This window comes from Athalia rosae, chromosome 1 (assembly GCF_917208135.1).
Source record: "Athalia rosae chromosome 1, iyAthRosa1.1, whole genome shotgun sequence".
Taxonomy (NCBI): Eukaryota; Metazoa; Arthropoda; class Insecta; order Hymenoptera; family Athaliidae; genus Athalia; species Athalia rosae.
The window spans coordinates 11,376,982-11,396,603 of record NC_064026.1 but is presented as its reverse complement, the minus strand read 5'-3'; the positions used below and the strand labels follow the sequence as shown (position 1 = coordinate 11,396,603).

At 41.9% G+C, this 19,622-nt stretch overlaps 1 protein-coding gene across 11 annotated transcripts; it reads left to right on the top strand.

The window, feature by feature from the left end:
- The first annotated feature begins 150 nt into the window (after nt 1-150).
- On the top strand, nt 151-19,180 carry LOC105687185 (glycoprotein 3-alpha-L-fucosyltransferase A). Of its 11 annotated transcripts, none has more exons than XM_020852929.2 (8): nt 151-1,376; nt 11,192-11,434; nt 12,250-12,327; nt 13,442-13,633; nt 13,765-13,989; nt 14,070-14,258; nt 14,484-14,719; nt 14,804-19,180. In XM_020852929.2, exons 2-8 carry the CDS (start codon nt 11,258-11,260, stop codon nt 15,153-15,155), a joined length of 1,449 nt encoding a protein of 482 aa, XP_020708588.2. In that variant the 5' UTR covers nt 151-1,376; nt 11,192-11,257; the 3' UTR covers nt 15,156-19,180. The 11 variants fall into 11 exon arrangements, with proteins under 11 accessions (XP_020708588.2, XP_048507171.1, XP_020708591.2 ...); XM_020852932.2 differs by lacking the exon at nt 151-1,376 and adding an exon at nt 3,600-5,117; XM_048651192.1 differs by lacking the exon at nt 151-1,376 and adding an exon at nt 3,600-5,149.
- Nucleotides 19,181-19,622: the final 442 nt, after the last annotated feature.

Sequence of the window (19,622 nt, the reverse complement as noted above, 5' to 3'; positions counted from 1 at the left end):
AAGTATTCTTCTTCTATACGCCACAAACCAAATTTAATATCCTTCCTCTGGCTCTTGAACATTCACTAATGGTGGACGTTAACCCCGAGTAGAAGTTATGAGGTGTAAATTTATGCAGAGAACTGTAACTGTAGCATTTCTCACAAATACGGAGAGGGCAGAATGCGGATACTGATCAAATCACATTCACTACTTCGAGCATCCTCGAATACAAGCCATAAGGATCAAATATATATTACGATCTTTGATGGGCACCGAGCGGCGTTAGTTTTAATATCCTTCCGCGTTACTGAACAAGGAATTCTTAAGAATGTAAATTAGACAAGCGACAGAGTCGATATTTCACAAGAATAGGAGAGAAAAAAAATAAATAAGTACGAACAGAATCGAATTTTCAACGAGAAATGTTTGCCATCGCTCCAGATTGATATTACTGGGAATCCTCTTTCGGCGACCAATATACGAATAAATTCGTATTCCCTGATCGATTCCCAAGAAGAAGAATGAAAAAAAAAATCACCGTTGTAAAACGATTTGCTGATGCATTGATTCGGAAGAAAACGATACAAAAATTACATCTGAGGAACGGAGCTAGAAATCAGTCGAAGTTAACTGCCCCAAATTGACCGAAGAATTCGATCAGTAGTAATGGTAGTATTCTTCGGTATGTGGTCAGACGTAAGCCTGAGTTAAATCGGCTCGTTTCCCAATTGAGGGTAGTTTAGTTCGCAATTCGTATCAATGCTTTATTAATACACCTAATCATAAATTTGATTTGATAGATCGACTGTCCTTATCCTATCGATATGAGCTTTGTTAATATTCAAATTGCGAGAATGAAATGTTGAAGGCGTAAGACGTTATCAAAGAATTCTTAGTCTTGATCTCTTCACCGATGATTCGATTCTACGAAAAATTCATTTCTCGTTCGCTATCGCGGGGATGAATGCAAAAAGCTCGAAACGGAGAAAGGAGACCTTGATTCCGTTTGGAGCTTTCCAATTTTTTTTACCCGAGGCAGATTTTCGGGCACTGTTTCCTCCGAGTCTCTCGATCTCGAACATGATCAATGCCTCTTTTAAAGATGAATCGGTAGAGCTGCTATCGGCGTTCAAGTTTTGATTCCGTAGCTAACACCCTACGCCCACGCGGCTCGCGTATCTTTCGATGGAAGGGTGGCACGGTGGCGCAGACGCGTGGATTATAGATTTTCCCGTGGCCGGGTCTGGGTCTCCTCCAATGGACAGGACTCTTTCGACGACTTCCAAGGGTTGAGAATGGGAAGTTGCGAGGGTGCGCGTAACCAACGGTGGTGCAGTCGATGTTTCTCTTTCCGAGGCGGAGCGCGGGACCCGGCGAGTTGATCTTCGTACTCGGTGAGTGAGAGGAAGATAGTCTTGCGCGTTACTACCCCTAATTTTTTGCATGGGATAGAATAACTCGCTTTTATCAAAAAAAAAAACCAAACAAAATTGAATCGAAATCATGCGGTCGCCGAGAAAAATCCCGACGAACATTTTTCGTCCACTTTGAAATTCCAACGAAAATCGAATGAAGAGAGAAAAAAAAAAAAAAAAAAAAGATAATAAAAAAGTACGAATCAAACCAACTGTGCACACTTATATACGGGACTCGATTCGTGTGCTTTACATTTCGTTTAAATGTACGGTAACTTAATCTCGTCGTAGCTATTCCATTAAGACACGTGCACTCTATACTTGTATCACTTTCGAAAATGATTCCCTTCGTTTTATCGTCTATCAATTTCAGTTTTTTCGATTTTTCGCCCGATATACACGATGTCTCGACATTTTTAATATAAAACTATGGGGACCAAATAAAATTTATACACATTCTTAAGAAACGGAAAGTGAAGAGCAGCGAGGTGATATCGTCCATCAGCGTACGGACGATATACAGATACAATGATCGAAGATGAAACAAAAAAATGATATCCGGATGGCCAGCTTATAACATTTTTATAAATATTATTTTTTACTAAACAGAATTCTACGAGCCAACGTCATCGGCCGGATTTCGCAGTTGTATCCGGGGTTACGTTATGTTTCGTCGTCTAATTGATTTACCTTACAATTAATCCGTTTCCGAGTTAATTATTAAATTTCCTTTTTTTCTTTTTTTTTCGCGAGCGCACGTTTAAAACGGATTCTTTGATGTAGCTAGTTGGGTTAGAAAAGTGGTGGAAAAATGTAAAAGGAATTATACGAGCCTTTTTTCTTCCCCGTCTTTTACCCTCCGCGTCATTTATACACCGTGCTTAAGTGTGGCAGCTTCGGCTCAAACGCTCTTCAGAGAAGAAGGACGGTTCCAAGTTTTGAAATTGAGTTTCACAAGCATTTTACCCTCCACATCGCATCAAGACTCGTACGTTGCACAACTCAACTTTAACATATCAGACCACGGCGAACGTTTCCCTGTAATCGAATGAAGCGATGTAGGATTTTTGTAAAAAAAATTTCTTCGAATCGATCGCGGATGAAATAAGGGCAGATCTGTGATGCGCGAGAAAAGGAGAGGAAAAAATACAGCGAGAAAAAACGAGGCGATTTGCGGAGCGACGGGCTCGTAATTCGGGTCATGTTTCCGACCCGAATTATATACACTTCTCCCCGAATCGATGAGACGATGTATTCGGATATTTTGAGCCGCGGTCATCCGATCGTTAAACTTCTATTACGTTGATCGTTATAGTACGCACGGAAAACAAAAGCTTCGTAATGGTCAAGCGCGTATTTCTCGAGCGTAAAGTTGAATCGAACCGCACTTAAACTAACGAGATAACAAAAGCTCAACATTCGTTCTTTACGGTCTGGTAGACCGGTGTCAGCTGCAGGTGATCCAATTTGTTCAGAGATATTCCCCGGCATCGGCGCGCCCGCGGTAATAAACGAGGAAAATCTCAAGTACTCGCACAATACCGACGAACGAAACGCGAATAATGATCCGCAGTTCCGCCGCGGCGATGGAACGAAAAGAAAAAAAAAACAAAAAAAAAGCCAAAAAAATCCAAAAATGGAACATCGCGTTTGCGTCCATTTTTCAATTCTCTCGCGGCGATCTGAACCGGTAGCGACCTATGATTGTGCGTGTAAGCGCAGAACGAAATTGCATTTCAACGTTCAACGGCCCGCAATAAGGTCGTGGAGGGTGAGGAGGATCGGTGGCGTCGAGGGTTGCCTTCGAGGACCTCTTGATATCCTCGATTTTAAGCGACTGAATCCACTCCAACTCGTACCTAGTGGGAACTGAGTCTGAATGGAGCAATTACGAGGCCCATAAAGGAGATCTATCGTAGCTGCGATTTCACTGGCTTAAAATAAAACTGTACATTGTAAAAAATCTATCGACCGTCGAACACGTGTCCCATTATTCGTCGTATTCCGAGTGGATCGTTGGAAAATTAGATTCGCAAAATTTGCTGGGGAAAAAAAGTTTCGAATCACCATTCGTACGGGGGGGGGGGGGGGGGGGTTTCCGAGTGCCCGAGTCGACGAGGTGGACATCACGGCTAGAAATCGCCCGTACGGGCGAATACAGGAGGCTAAAAGCGTGTCCGAGTCGCAGAGTAATTTACAGTTGTAATTGTCGCTCACGTAAAGTTCACGCATGCGGAAAGGAATTAAGAGATAAAATTACGGGATCTCAGGTTGGCCGATGGAAAACTTCTTTTTTTTTTTCTCTCCTCCTCATTTTATTCCACATCGTTTCATTTTCCAACATTTTATATCAACGCGTTCCAACGTCGTATACGTATACGCGACCGAATCTTTCCGTTCGTAGAGTCGATTGAAATTCGAAGGAACGGGTGATCTGCGGCGAGCGCTTTCATTCGAATTACATTTTACGTTAGTCGCGTATGCGAGATCCTCGGAGATTCATTTGACTTTTTATCGCAGTCCGAGGTAACGAAAGATTAGGTCGCGTACAAACATGGAGGTCGTATTATCCGCGTATAGGGTAATGCACGGATATAGGGTATCTATATGAAACCGTGTTCCAATTCCAGAAGCTCCCGTTAACCAGCTCAGGACTTTTAATCGCGATGATCCGCGGTCTCATCGGAATCACTCTCTCTGTACATATGTATACCTTCGGGGTACATAACGTCTACCTTACGTAAAACTTTACGGGTATTCCGACGCTTTTAAAACGGGTTAACGAATATCCGATCGTATTGTCAGCAAGGTCGCAACCGAATGTTCAGTTTTATCTGTTATTTATTTTTTTAACATTTTTATTTTTTCAGTTCGCTCGTTAAGTAGCGTTTTTTTCGTCGCGTCTGTTTTACACGATCCACGTACAACGTCGTCGGCGTAGACAATTGAGAAATTAACAGCAGTTGTTGTATCTTATACGGCGTTCCGGTCAACCACGTGGCTTCTTCCAACGACACCAGCTGTGTCAAGTCTTATCTATGCTGCAGGTGCAGTCGCCGATTGTTTAGCATCGAGTAACGAAGAAGAGCTCGCTCAGGGCACCCCCGTAAACGAACGTGCGAAAATATTCGTTCCTATCGGACGATTTGCCGGTCAATTTTATCGCCGTTAGTCTCGCTCGGTATCCGCGAGATGATCCGATCGTCTCCAAAACCGTTTCGCGGTACCACATTCGTACGCGGATACCTCGGCCCATAATTAATTCGCGCAAATTAATTCTAACGAACCTCCGCCAATTATCATCGAGGAGGTCCGACAGAACGAACGACAAAAGTGATATATCGTTAGCGCGATCGTGTTGAATGAAATTCGTTTCGACTAAAAACGAGAATCGCGTGTCAGCTCGCGATCGCGTTATATGCAGCGTGAATAGAGCCGCGATATAGGAAAAATTAGAGGGAGGTAACCGCGAAGGACACGTCGAATTTTCACCCTCTTGTCGTTCGCGGTCGCCCCCACCGTCGTGATACAGTGAAGTTTTTCAACCGATCGTCAAGGTTTTATGGATTTCAAATTGAACGTGGAACGAGATCTGCGCGGATCCTTGTTGTTGTTTTTTTTTTTCTTTCTTTTCTTTCTTTTCCCATCTCTTTCGTACCGCGCGACACTCGAATTTTCCGGAGACTGCCTCACACGTTCTGTTGGATTATTACGAGAGCGGTAATAATTTCACGTTTTATCGACCTTGTTACGTACGTATATATACACATACACACATATATATGTACAGAAACTTACCGCAGCTGTACGTGCAGGTTGCCCAACAAAACCACGTCGTCACGCGAATCGATGCCGTTGCACCGTACGGATACCTTTACCTGTATGCTGAAAAAATTATTCGACGCTTTCATAAAATCCTCAATTCCGTACGTACCTGACTCTACCCGTCTCGACGAAAAAAAAAAACAGAAAAAAAAGAAAAAGGAAAAAAAAATGTAAAAAAGACAAACGGACTTGAATATTACATTACATACGCGTATACGCGTGTATCATATCTTATGTTATAGTCGCTGGACAACTTATGCCCGCTGATAATAATAATAATTTCACGCACGAATGTTTAATATCGCACGTTAAATCAAAGTGACATAACGTATAGGTGTACGTGTACGAGGCGAGAAAAAAAAAAATAAATAAAAACTAGATTACCACACAGCCGCAACGTGCGGGGTGGTGACTCTCAAAGGAAAAAGCTCGACGAATATATGCCCACCTAATTACAATGACGAAGGCGCGGGAGGTTTTTTTTTTTTTTTTCATTATTTCAATTATGTATAACACGCATGTACGTACGTGGGTATATGTATAGGTATATAATGTATGTGCATAGAGTATATTCCCACCGCACGTCGAGGGATTATCCAACTCGCGCGCGAAATGTCACCTCTGAAGAGACACGATAATGTTGATTGTTTTATTCATATATGTATACATGACATACGGGCGGTAATTAATTACCTCTATACTTGCGACCGGTTGTTTGAAAAAGAGTAAAATTGAAAAATATAAAAATCAACGAAACAAAGAGAACCGAATAAAACCACGATCAAGTTGAGTAGTGACTTATCGGGTGGACTGTATGTATAATACATATCGTATACATTACCTACCCATATGCCTACATCTAGGTATAACTTTACGTTCGGACATTGTAAGTTCGACACTTATCTGTGTTTATGTATGTATGTATGCCCAAGCGTAGATACCGTACGGCTGTAGAATTATCGGTGTTGTTATTATCATTGTTATGGTAGATCCAGTGCAAGGTGTGTAGAGCTGGAGAAGTTTCACACCTTGAGATTTCCACGTGGTGCGTATGATCAGTGCGTAATTCAACAAGCGATACATGTTTCTCGATTTTTCATCCTATCTACAAACAATAGATATACATATACATACATTTGCGTGTATATGTATATGGAACTTACGCAGTGCGGGTGTTATGTGAACCGTGTAAAGAATTTCGATAATCGTTCGCACGGCGCAGGTGAATGAAATATCTTTTATCGGCTACCTCGTACACCTGAATATGAGGCTGGAAAAATCAGGTACTCGAAAATTACACGTAGATTTTTTTTTTTTTTTTCTCTTACGAATTCTCGCGTTCCCTCGGCTACACTGGATACGTACATGAAAAATAATCACATCGCGTGCATCGAATTTATACTACACTTTGGCTCGGTACGAATTTTATTCACGCGAAAAAGAAAGAGCGCGGATGAAAAAAAAGAAAAAAATCCGAGTCCGAATTAGGTCCCGGGACTCGGAAGGAGGAGGAGGAGGCCGGCCTTCTTCCGACAATGACAGTGAAAACTCTCGAGTTTCGAGCCCACTTGGCGCACACCCTCGACGAACCGGAGCACGGGGGAAAGCGAAGCTCGGTGGCGGTCCTCGGATTTTGGAGTAACTGGGGGAAAAATAGCGACCGGTGGCTCGATGAGTTTTACAAGTAACGGAAGAACTCCGCGACCGGATCGGCGGACGATTTTTTGTCCATTCGATTATATCGGGCAACGTCTCTTTTCTCGTCCGAATCTGATTCGAAGAATTTAACCGAACCTCACGTTCGAAATCACGAACGATTTACCCAAAGATCGACGATCGAACTCCCCGATATCCGAAAAGATCGATAACGATTCTTATCCGTTTGATTTTCTTTCTTTAAGAGCGGGGAAAAGGTATACCGGAAGGCGCAGTCGCACGTTCGCGCATCTCCCGCAGGTAAAAAATCATCTCATCTCATCTCGTCTGATTTGTCGAAGGAGGTTTTTTTTGCGTTCGATTTTTATTAATCCACGTTTATTCGCGAAGGCATACGACGATAAAGGAACGTGTCAAGGATGATCGTCAACGGGATTTTGTTAAATTATCTCAGGGATCTCTGAAAATTTGTCTATTCCGATTTATTCCTACGGCGGAACTGGCGATCGAAAAACTTCCTCGTCGTATGGGGATGTTCGCGTCCCGTTAGCCGCACATGAACGAGTGGGGAACGCGATAACCGCTCGTTATAAGCGACGCTGAAAACTTGGCGTAAAGAGTAAAGTCGACCGTCGCACGTCACATGCCGATTGAATCGTCGGTCTCGGTCTCGTAAGGGCCGGAAAAACCCGTTCAAATCAAGACGCGTATCATCGAAACGCGTATCTCGCGGGTGAAGTACAATGCCGACTTCGATATTTTTTTCCGTGGCAGTCGCTGAAATCGGTAGCCGACAATCGGAGCGAGTTTGTAAAGTGGGTGTAGCTACGGTACGAAGGGGCGATCGCGTGTAATTTTTTCGTTTCGCGTCAAGTTTTGAAAACAGATTAAATTAAAATTCGAACGGGGCGACTGAAATTCTATTCAACGAGCGCGACGAATCGCTGGATATGTTTATTTTTCCTTCGTTTCTCTTTCATGGCGGGTAGGCGTTCACGCTGTATCGATATCGTAGGAACCGGCGGTGTGATAAGAAATGAATGATTCCGTTCTGAGCGTAACTGCCGGTATATATAATTATAATGATTATTACGATACCGCAAAAGCAGTCGGCTGTGGTATCGCTGAGCAGGTGGCCTTCTGCTTTTATACTTTATTCGAAACTGGACCATGCGTCCGCGGTGCGGAGCTCGTTCCCCTCGTCGACAAGTAGAATTCTCACCCGCGATCGCGATCGCGATCGAGCGCCTCGTTAAATTTCGTTTATTGATCGCGGTTCATCGATTCGCTGGTATTCCGTAGGTGGTGTCGATGCGGTGCGTCCTAAACTTGTCGCGAACTCACCGTCGACCGATCTCTCTCTCCACCGGGAGAAGAAGAAGAAGAGACCGCAACCGGAACCCGGTCCGCTTCCAGGACGACGACGTTATCGAGGTACGACGCGACGACGTCATCGCCGATGACGAACTCGCATCTTTGATCTCTCGTCTACGGTAATGTCGTCCACTCGTTACTTCAAACGACCAGCGATTCTGCGAAAATCTTGCCTTACCACCGAATCGTTTGGAGCTCACCAATAGGCGGAGAGATTTTTTTTTTTTCCGCCGTCGGGGTGAAACCAAAGGCGAAACGTTGGTACGAGTTGCCGGGGATGGTATGAAAATATAAATCGCGCACCGTCGAATTTCGAAATGAACAATAAATGAATTGAAATACGCAACAAAATACGAGCGCTCGTGTATCGCACGTTGTACTCGCGATATCATTGCGGGTTATTTTTACTGACGATACAGAACGACCGGCAGCAGCAATGTCGTTTAAAAGTCAATTGTGAATTCGTTGGCGCCGCGTACCGACGAATATATCTATATTTTTGTACATATGTTTATACGTTGCGTAGTTTGATTAATCGGAAGTTAATGCGATGACGACGTTTATACGGAGCGTTTCGTACTCTTTGGTATTTTCAAAAATTATCCGTGTTTATTTTTTTCTCGCTCGCTTGAAAAGAAAAAAAAAAAAAAAAAATATCAAAATACACACGCGTACATCGCGCAGATACGGATAATTCGCGATGGGTTTATTACAGTCACGTGGCGTCGATTCGATACAATTGAACAACATCGTTGGAGATTACCTCAGTATCCGCGGCTCGATATCCGGCAAGAGAAAAACAAGAAGATGGATGAGAAAAAAACGATGTTCCGCTTTGATTCCGTAGCTCGAAGAGTACGAAAGATAGGCGTAGACGTCGACGACACCACCCCCCCAAACGCGATTCGCGATTCGCGAATCCCGCTTCTGTTTAGCTGTTAAAAGTTCCGAAAGCGAGTCGGCGAGTTGCGGAAAGATCGGAGCGTCGTTTTACCATACGCGGTACGCGGGTGGGGAAGTCTCCGTCGACGTTCCGGAACGTCATCGAGAAAAGGAGACCCGCGCGACTTCGTCCGTCTTGACGAGATATGCGAGATACACGGTGTTCCGGCAGAGAGACATTCGAATTTCCAAGCGGAAGTACAATGCGTTAATTAAAACCGTGCGAATTTAATCACCTGATTTTCAATTTTTTTATATCTACAAAGTACGACCTCGTAAAACTGCTGGAATCTAGAGTGAAACAAAATAAGCGACTCGTTTGCAGTTACGAATAATTTTCGCAAGTGTTGTTTTATCGAGAATGGCAAAAAAAAACAAGTTCTCTCGTACTCGGCGACAGACTGAAATATGTCTCACCTACGTTCCGGACGTGACACCGGCGATTACCGTATCGTTGAAGGGAAAAACCGATCGGCGGCATGAATTTTACATGAATTTCGGTCGAGTCATTTTTTTGAATTCTCTCAAAAGTGCGCTGCGGAATATCGTTCGTTCGTTCGTTCTTTGAAAAACTACCATCGACCTGCGGATTCGTTATTTGGCGGACCGCTGAAATATTTATTCCAAACATTTCCGCTCGCGAATCCAAGTAAAGTGCATCGCGTTGCGTATACGTATGTGTATTTTTCTATTTTTTTTTTTTTTGCACGTGTCATCAATTTTGCACTTCAACACTTGATCTCAACGTCGATTTTTAACCATTTTATTAACGCGGAGCGAGACGGCGGTCTGCCTTATATTCATTTCTTTTTTTTCTTCCGAGTTTCTTTTCGATTTGGAAATTTGGAATTGAAAAAAAGGAAAACCTACGGTATTTCTGGACGGTAATTTTCGGTTTACCGTACAATATACCGGACTACGATATTCGTGTACCTACATCAATTGTTTACGGTCGCGTTCCCGTAATCTACGCCAATGTGTCGTTAGATACGCCGTAAGTCCTGACCACAACGTGGGATAAAAATGTCGAGTCGAGAGTGAATGAAAAAAAGAGATATGAAATGGAAAAAGAAAAATGAAAGACCGCCGCCGTTCAGTGTTTACTGATGATGGAACAGAAAACCGATTAGTCTAGAATAAGGTATCGCACGAAGAACAAGAGCTGCAGTTATTTTGATATTATTATAAATCCGATCGAAATATTTTACGTCCGAAATCCGTGGACTGAAACATTGAACGATTTTTGAAAACGATTCTCTTCACCGCACGAGTTTCTCTACAAGAATTTCATTCCGGTACTCCCCGGTGAAAATGTCGGAGTACATGTCGTATAGTTTTCTGAAAAACACGATTACATTTTTTGAACAAACAGCGTCATGGTAATCCATCTTCGAATCACCAGAATTTTCGAGGTGAATGTGAGTGAAATATACAAGTTTCCGATGAGCGAATTTCATTACTCGTGAGAATTCGTTTCTTTTCAAATTTTTCGACCTTTCCAAATTACGTAGGTATAGCGCAACAACGTCTGAACCAGCATTTTTGAAAAAAGAAAATTTGTTTCTCTTGTCTCAGAGCTTTTTTCTCATTACCGTCCATACGCAGTATACAAAGCTCATTATCGTCGGCAGTTTTATGTAACCGCGGGCAAACGTGGTTGATTCTTATCGTTCGAATTGTTCTTTTTCTCATCTTTCTTTCTTACGTTGCGACCGCAGCTGCATCCAACAGGAATGATTGTCGCCGTTGCGCCACCGTTATAAAAAAGCAATAAATTTACCCGATGATTTATCGCGTGCACACGCATTAAAATGATTAACGCTTGAAAATGTCGTGTCGAATGTAACTCACAGTCAAAGTGGACGGAGTATTCGGAAACAATTATATGTGTCTCGGTGAAGGTGAACTATACCCGATCCGGACGTTGCGTCATATTCATTTTCACACCGCACAGTCGATGATGATGATTATTAAATTCATCATCGTTGATATTTCAGATTAACCGGATGTCGGAGTGTTGTACCAACGAGGGAATATAAACTCAGCGTGAACCACCCCGAGGAATGGCTATCGTTCGGATGCTGCAGTTGTCCTTGAAACGATGTTTCCTTTACTTGCTATGCCTCACCGTGGCCATATTCTTCGTACTCAACGCCCGCCAAAGGGACCATTGGCATTCACCGAGAACAAATGCTCTCCACGCCGAAACATCCTCGAGGACTTTACCCGACGGTCCGAAGGTACGTTCGTAATTTTTTTTTCTCGATTCCAAAAAAAAAAAAAAAAAATGAGAACCAAAAATCAACCATCACAATCGTACACGGCTAGATGTAATCTCTATAGTGAATCCGAATTTTACATTCCAATTATCGACTCACCTGCGAAGATCGTGCTATTTTTGATTATTTTTCATCGGCTGATCTCCGTCGGTTGCGAGGACCGAAGAAAAAAAAATAAAATAAATTAAAAAAAAAACGTTCGCGAACCGCGGGCCATCGGAAGTCCGCCTGTGAATCAGTTTTTTTTATTTCTTCTTTCATCTTATTTCCGGAACACCCATTCTCGGTTTTATATTACATACCTGCAGAAATTAATAGAACGTATTCAACAATTGTAAGCTTCCTGTTGGTATGTGCCACATGTGTGACGTACAATGGTATTTATTTTGCCGTCGGTAGCCGGAGAGATCATTTGTCGCGATTGTTAATTGAAAAATGAAAAAAATAAAAGACGAAAAAATGAAAAAAATACAAAAACGCGCGGAAAGGATGCGGTAATATTTTTTAACGGATGTTAAATTTCGTAATGCAAATTACAATACGTACCGCTGCAATGTACACACGTCACCGAATCAGCGGGAACAAAAATGTTTAAAATCACCGACCTCCATCACCGGAATCATTTCGTTTTCCCATTCGTGGCGATCGAAGCTCTGACAGCCACGACAGAGAAAGAAACTGAAATGAAACAAAACTTCATTATTCACGCACTGCACAATAATCGATGAAATATCTGATGAAAAAATTTTACAAATATTATACCTAATGACTCGCAGATTAAACTGCAGTTATGGTCTACGAAGAAGAGACCAGTTCGTCCTAAGAGCAATGGAAAAGAAACGATTGCAGCCGAGGTAATGTCGAAATGCAAAAGAACAAAAAAAAAGAAAAAAACCATACCAAAAAAAATTGATCGAGGGTTCGGAGTATAAATAGAAAAGAAAAAAAAAAAAAAAAAAAAAAAAAAAAACCATCCACCCACGTATCATACATAGTAATGCTTGAAAAATTGCTTCGCGCCTAAAAAAGGATCTTTAAAATCTTGGAGAAAAATTGTATGTACATATAGATAGCGCAATTGATGACGTCGAATATTATCGACGAATCCGCTTTGATAGAAAATCTTAGTTACGCGCGTTGCGTATAAAATACGAAAGCTTATAGCCCGAGCAATTATAATGACAATTTAGAGCGTTAGCGAGCAAATTGATTCCATCAGCACGATCTATATTTCATTAGTTGTTTAGAGCTATAGCAAGTCCCTTTCACAAGGGTCCTTCGAATTAACGAAATAACAATCGCCGAATCGCGAAGCTCTCGATCTTTCTCCGTGTTTCCTCAAAACTTGCAAATTTTCGCGAAGTTTTACGGCGATCGTCGCGGGTCGCTCTTTTCCACCTTATTTCCTTTTTCATATTCTTCGAGTCCCGCGGGCAGCTTGAAAAAAATAGCGCAGAGACCTGTGTACCGGTTGAATGTCACACTACCTCCGTGGACTGTTGTTGTACACTTTGTCACGGCACTTTGAGCCGCTCGGCTGGATTATTCCTATTGTGTCCGAAACTGGGGTAGAGAGCGTAAGCGCTACCGGTGAAAAAAACGGTACCCACCCACACGTCGTTTCTCCTAAAGTGCAAAGGCTAATTTTCCGCCGTGTGAAATTATTCAGCGTAATGTTTGTCTCGCCACGGGATAAAGAAGAAAACACGTACATTATATACATATAAGCGGGAGGGGTTTTTCGGTCGTTGAATTTCGAATCGCGCGACTTAATCGAAATTAAAAATTGTCTGTCTCGTATCGAGAAACGTTCACTTTTATTTCCACGCGTACATCCCCGGGCCGATATCAATTCGAAGGACTTTGAGACTGTAAATATTTTCCTCGTCTATGAAAATTCTCTACTAGTAGCGAGAAGGGCGTGTACGCGTCCAATTTAACACTCGGACGGTTTCTTCTTTTTTCAAGGCGTCCAATACCTCCGGGGTTGGTAACGCGATGGACGTTCCCGAGTCCGTTTGGGATCCGGCGAACAGACCGTGGTACATGAAGGACGGTCACCGGAAACCGCATCCAGCGGTGCGAACGCGGCGAACCGGAAAACGCCTCGCTCGTCTTTGGCCCGATGAGGATCCCACGGAAGACCGGGTCACCAATCAGGTTGGATTTTTTTTGCGAGCAACTTTTAGACGACGTTGTTTGCGAACATCGTTCGGAATTGGGTGAAAAAAAAATTAAAGTTTCTCGACCTCGTTTTTTTTTTTTTCATTTTTTGCTTTCTCCGATTGCAGCTGATGTACGTACCACCCGGTTACAACAGGACGAGCGCTGAGCAGAATTTGAAAAAAATAATGGTCTCCAACGGGATGGGCGACGCCAAGGTCGGACGCGAGGTTTTTCTGAGTCTCGGCTGTCCCGTGGACACGTGCACAATAACGAGGAGTAAACCCGAAGAAGCTGACCTCATATTGTTCAAAGATCACGTGACACATCCGGGAAGCAGACCCCACGACCAGGTCGGTTCGAAGGAGGGATGAATTAATCCGTAGTTTTCGATTTTTCGCTGACTAAACTCCGAATTTTGTCTCGTCTTCAGATATGGATGCTCTACTTTTTGGAGTGTCCTTACCACACGCAGACGATAAAATATCCTCAGGTGAATTGGACCGCGACTTACAGACGGGACAGCGATATCGTTGCCCCGTACGAGAGATGGCATTATTACGATCCGAAAGTTACGCAGATTCCACAAAAAATTAATTACGCCGCCAACAAGACGAGAAAGGTTTGCCCCTATAATTATTCAAACGAAATTCGCTCGGTCGGCGATTGAGCTATTATTGAGAATCTACGTGCACCGGGCGTCACATACCGGGGTGTACAATAACAACGTCTCTCCGGTTAATCTCAGCTTCGTAGTTACAGCGCATTATCATCCGGCTCGACCCGATCCTCGAGCGATTTCGAATTTAAATTCTCTTTTATTTTTTTTCTCTTCCTTTCGTTCAAGGTCGCTTGGTTCGTGTCGAACTGCTACGCGAGAAATCAGAGGCTGCAGTACGCGAGGGAGCTCGGAAAGTACATATCGGTCGACATCTACGGAGCTTGCGGGACCTTCAGATGCCCGAGGTCGAAGTCGCTAGCTTGCTTCGACATGCTGGACACCGACTACAAGTTTTATCTGGCCTTCGAAAATTCGAACTGCAAGGATTACATAACGGAAAAGTTCTTCGTCAACGGTCTGGGGTGAGAACTGTGTAATTTTTTTTTTTTTGTTTCTTTTTTTCGTCGATACTCTTTTAACGGAATTTCAATTGATTTTCTCCCCAGGCGGAACGTCCTGCCGATCGTGATGGGTGCGAGACCGGAGGATTACGAACGCAGTTCTCCTTACCGGTCGTATCTCCACGTCGACGAGTTCGAATCGCCCAAGGAATTGGCCGACTACTTGCACCTACTCGACAAAGACGACGACCTTTACAATACCTATTTCCGCTGGAAGGGCACCGGCGAATTTATAAACACTTATTTCTTCTGCCGTGTTTGCGCTATGCTGCACGACGATTATCCGAGGAAATTTTACAACGACGTGAACGTTTGGTGGCGAGGCGAAGGTACCTGCACCCAGTCTTCGTGGCGGAAGCACAACACCCCGTCTAACAACGCGATCGAAGAGGATTGACGCTCTCCGAATAGCTGGAAGCTAACTGACATTAGCCGAATGCGACCGCCGCTGGTAAGGCGCGTTTGAAGGTCGAGGGAAGACGAAGAATTTCGGGTTGAAAATTCCGGATCGGATACCGTTGGTCCGCTCGAAATCACCTCGTAACACAAAATGGCCCGCTCAATCGGCGCGTGAAAAGAGAGTCCCGGGGTCTCACAAGTTTAACACCTGTCGATACGTACACAACGATCTCGCGATCATCGGCAAACTCGTGGTCAGCCGATCGTTCATCGATCCCTCAACACGCGTCGAATCTTCCAGACCTAATCAAATAATAATTGAATAATCGATTGATCGTTGCGCGCGGTGTCTCCGATCGTTTGTCCCCCCATTTTTTTTTTACACCCGTTGCTTTGGCGGTCTCGAAGCCACCCCCTCCTATAATTTACAGGCGCGATCGTCAGAAACGAGTGTTGCAAATAGAAAAACGAAAATCGTTGATGAGTTCAGAAGGAATATGGAGGAAATGAACAAAAAATAATCTCGGAAACCGGATCGACCTGGATCGTATATATAGGTATGTTTTCGGGGATAAATTCACAGAGACACCCCGTACATTGTTTACCGTTCGTTAAAATCAAACGACGAATCAATCAATCAATCAATAAGATCGATCGATCGATCATTCGCCAATTTACCACTGCGTATAACAGATCTGAAAATAATGTAAACGGTACGCGAGGTAACTTCCTCAGGGTTATAAGATACCTTGTCGATCAAGGACGTTGTTGTTTTTATTTATTTGTTTATTTATTTTTTTTTTGTCTTGTCTTAGCGTTCAAAAATGCAGACGGATAAAGCAACAATTACGTTCTATGCCCGTACCTATCACATGACCACCGCAGATTGTGCGATTCTCCCATTAAATCAGCACCCTATTGTTTCGCTCCAATCAATCCGGCTCCCTATAATTTAACTCGACATTTCTGCGTCGCGGTCGGAGTGCGAATTGGTTTCAACGTGGCTGCTTTCGAATTACGTGTCGAGTTAGCAGTTAACGGCTGTTTGTCACATGCGTCGATCGCCTCGCAACAACGTTCGATAGCAATTAGAACGTCGAACGACTCTAACAAGTTTATGACCGCGAATTAATAGGAGCTACATTTCCGTGTACGTATATGTGTATATATACGTGTGTGTGCGTGCGTGCGTAGTTCGGTTATCCGGTGTATTTTTTTGGATCGAGTAGCAAGATTGTCATAATTTCAATGAAACTAAATTAGACCAAATGTCTAGCTAGTAAATATATATATAAATAACTAATAATCTATCGATGGCCTAACGTTAATTAATTATACATATATACATAAATATTACTCGATTAGGATTAAGTAAGAAGCTTTTGAATATCTGTTTCTGCTAATTTTTTCTCCATTTACTGCGGTGACGAGAACGAAATAGAAAAAATAACAAGAAGTACGTGCGTGACGTTGAAATACGATAATAATTCGTTTCGGATAGGACGAAGAGGACGCGTCAAAACCTACGAGAATAAAATTGAATGAAATCAGTAAATGAACGAATGAATAATTCGAAGAAATGTTAACTAGTCTCCACTAGCCTAGGGTAAACTATAGGAATTGTATAGGAGAATATTGAACGAATAGTCATTTGTAAATACATATATATAAAACATGGTATTTAGTTACGTGAATTGTTTCTAAGTGCAATCGAATAATCGCGAATTATGGTATACAAAAAGTATTGCTGGTTGTATACTATATAATTGGTGCTGGTTAAGGTGCATAATATATGAACGGCCGGTAATCGTTTATTTTTTTTTTTTTAGATTTCTGTTTATCGCGTGTCTCCATGACATAACTTTTGTTAATCAATGATGAACGTATTAGGTACATGTATAGAGGGCCACGTGTGGAGTCCCGTAAATAGGTACAGATATATGCTATACAATCTATTACACGGTAGCATATTATAGATATATACGTTCAATATATCTATGATGGTAGTTTTAATCGTAAATTGACAAAAAAAAAAAAAAAAATGGAAGAAAAAAAATCTGACATTATTGTGAAATTTCATTTTGCAAAATAAGGGCGAAACTCGACGTGATTATAACGAAACGAATATTTTTCTTTCGGGTTTTTTCGTTCGTTATTTCGAAGATTCGATGATTTCAAAAACGGATGATCGGGGGTAACTGACTGAGGGTGTCGAAAATACGTAACTCTCGAAGCGTATGCATGTCAATTTATATTAAAAAAAAAATAAAAATAAAAAATATAAAAGGATAAACAAATAAATAAATAAAATAAATGGATGACGATGAAAATTAAGTAATATAATGTAATAACTTTGTGCGGATGGTTCGTAAGCCGTATAACTGTTGTACGGTTTTAGCTGTTTTTCAACTGGGAGCAAAACTTAATTATACAAATACATATTATATCTATACTTTAATACGATAAATTCACAATGAGATATGAAATCAGCCGGATTGTTAAATTTACGACATATTTTTTCCGACACTTATTTTCACGCCTATTGTTTATTCATTCTGTGATATATGATGTATGTTTGAAGTCTCATATTCTTAATATTATATTATTGATACCATTAAACGATTTACTATAAATTAACGAAATGCGTGAACGGTCGCGCAAAGTATACCGACGCGGACCGCTATAAAAATTCATGTAAAGACAAATCAAATCGACGAAAAGATTCGCCATTGGTTAATTTTATTCCAAACTCATGAAACTGGAAATTTTTCACGATGCAAGAGTAATCATCCAAAGTCCTACGGAGTCACCATCGAGTCGATTATTTCTTTGACTTTACCATAAATGTTATCAATCTTTCGACGAACGCTTCGATGGTCGAACTGATTAAACTTTGAATTAGAATAACCATCCAAAGAGAATGTACGCGCGCCATTCTAGTCTATATTACCATGTATGTGTGTCTATGAATAATTTGTTCATTTTTTTTCTCTCTGATAAGAGCGATGAATATTTTATTTATTCAGTTCTTCGTTTCTTCAAAGTTTATTTTCTTTTACTTAAGAATAAATAATTGTTGTTGCATAATTTTACGGGCTTACAATCAGAAGTCAGACGGTACATAACATTTATTTATCAAATTATCACATCGCTGTGTAGCTACATACCTATAGCCGAATATCGAGCAGGTAAATATATGAAAATGCGGTGTAATTAGAATATGTGTATAAAATTGTGTTGTCCGCGGATAAATTGTCGCGTGTGCGCGATGTCACGCGTCATGTAAATATAGATGAATAATAATTTTGCGACGTTGCAACAACCGTTTTTCACCTGATTTTTTAAAATCCACTTTTTCGTTGCGAAACGAATCGATTCGATCGTCGGTAGGTTCGGGGTCTCGAATGAAAATACATCTCGCGATCGCGACGCGAACGGTGTTCTATAATTACGGAAGATATTCTCCTCGTCAAGATCCACCTCCTCCCCAAGCCCGCGTCGCATCGCATCGAAGACCGGGGAGTATAATTCAACTCGAGCATGTTGTTAGCGAGGGTGAAAGCTCATTAGTCGAGGTATTGAATGTTGGACGCCGCTGCGCGGGAATCCGAGCCGTGTAGGTTCAGGATTCTGTTACGTAGGTATTTTACGATACTTGCTCTATTACGCTACAGATCGGGGAGGGGGGGGGGGGGGGGTCGTATAATAACGCGAAAATAAAACCTTCCACCTACTTTTTTTCCTTCTCGTTCAAAAGTAGCGAGCTTCGCTCACGCAGGTATTTTACGTCTACGCTATATAGTTTCGCTACCGACACAGTTCGTTAGATCGTATTATCATGGAAATTATACTGCATGGTTGTGAGGAGAACGGCACAATTATTTGTTGATTGTAAAAGTGGCTATTTGTAATATATTTTTGTTATATCATAGACAAAATGACGAATAATAAAGAGAAAGAAAAAAAAAACAAAACAAACAAACAAACAACTGGAAATTAAATAAAACGAAAAACGAGAAAAAATTATTATATCTCTGATGAACATACATCCCCGAATTTTCCTTTCCGTTTGTTGTAAACGATAACAATTATTTTCTGTGTGTGAAAATTTCCACGATTTTGGAATCGAAATTGAACACAAATTTTGTTGTCATATTGGTTCTTCGTTTCTTTTTTTTCCCCGTTTTGGTTTCAACGAAGCTGCTGCTGCTGCTCGGCGTGCTCGTTTTCGCGAATGCCTATGAGATCCGATAGGACCCGAATCCATAAACTCCTTTTTTTTTTTATTAATAATCTGGGCAGCGTTGGATTAAAATTCCAACGTCGACGAAACGATGTTCAAAAGGCAGGTTGGATATACCGAGCACTAAATAAAGCATGAGTTGAAGGAAAATTAATTGCAGAATAATAAATCTAGTATAAGTCAGCCGGATTCGACGGGAGGCCATCAAAAGTTTCCACCAAG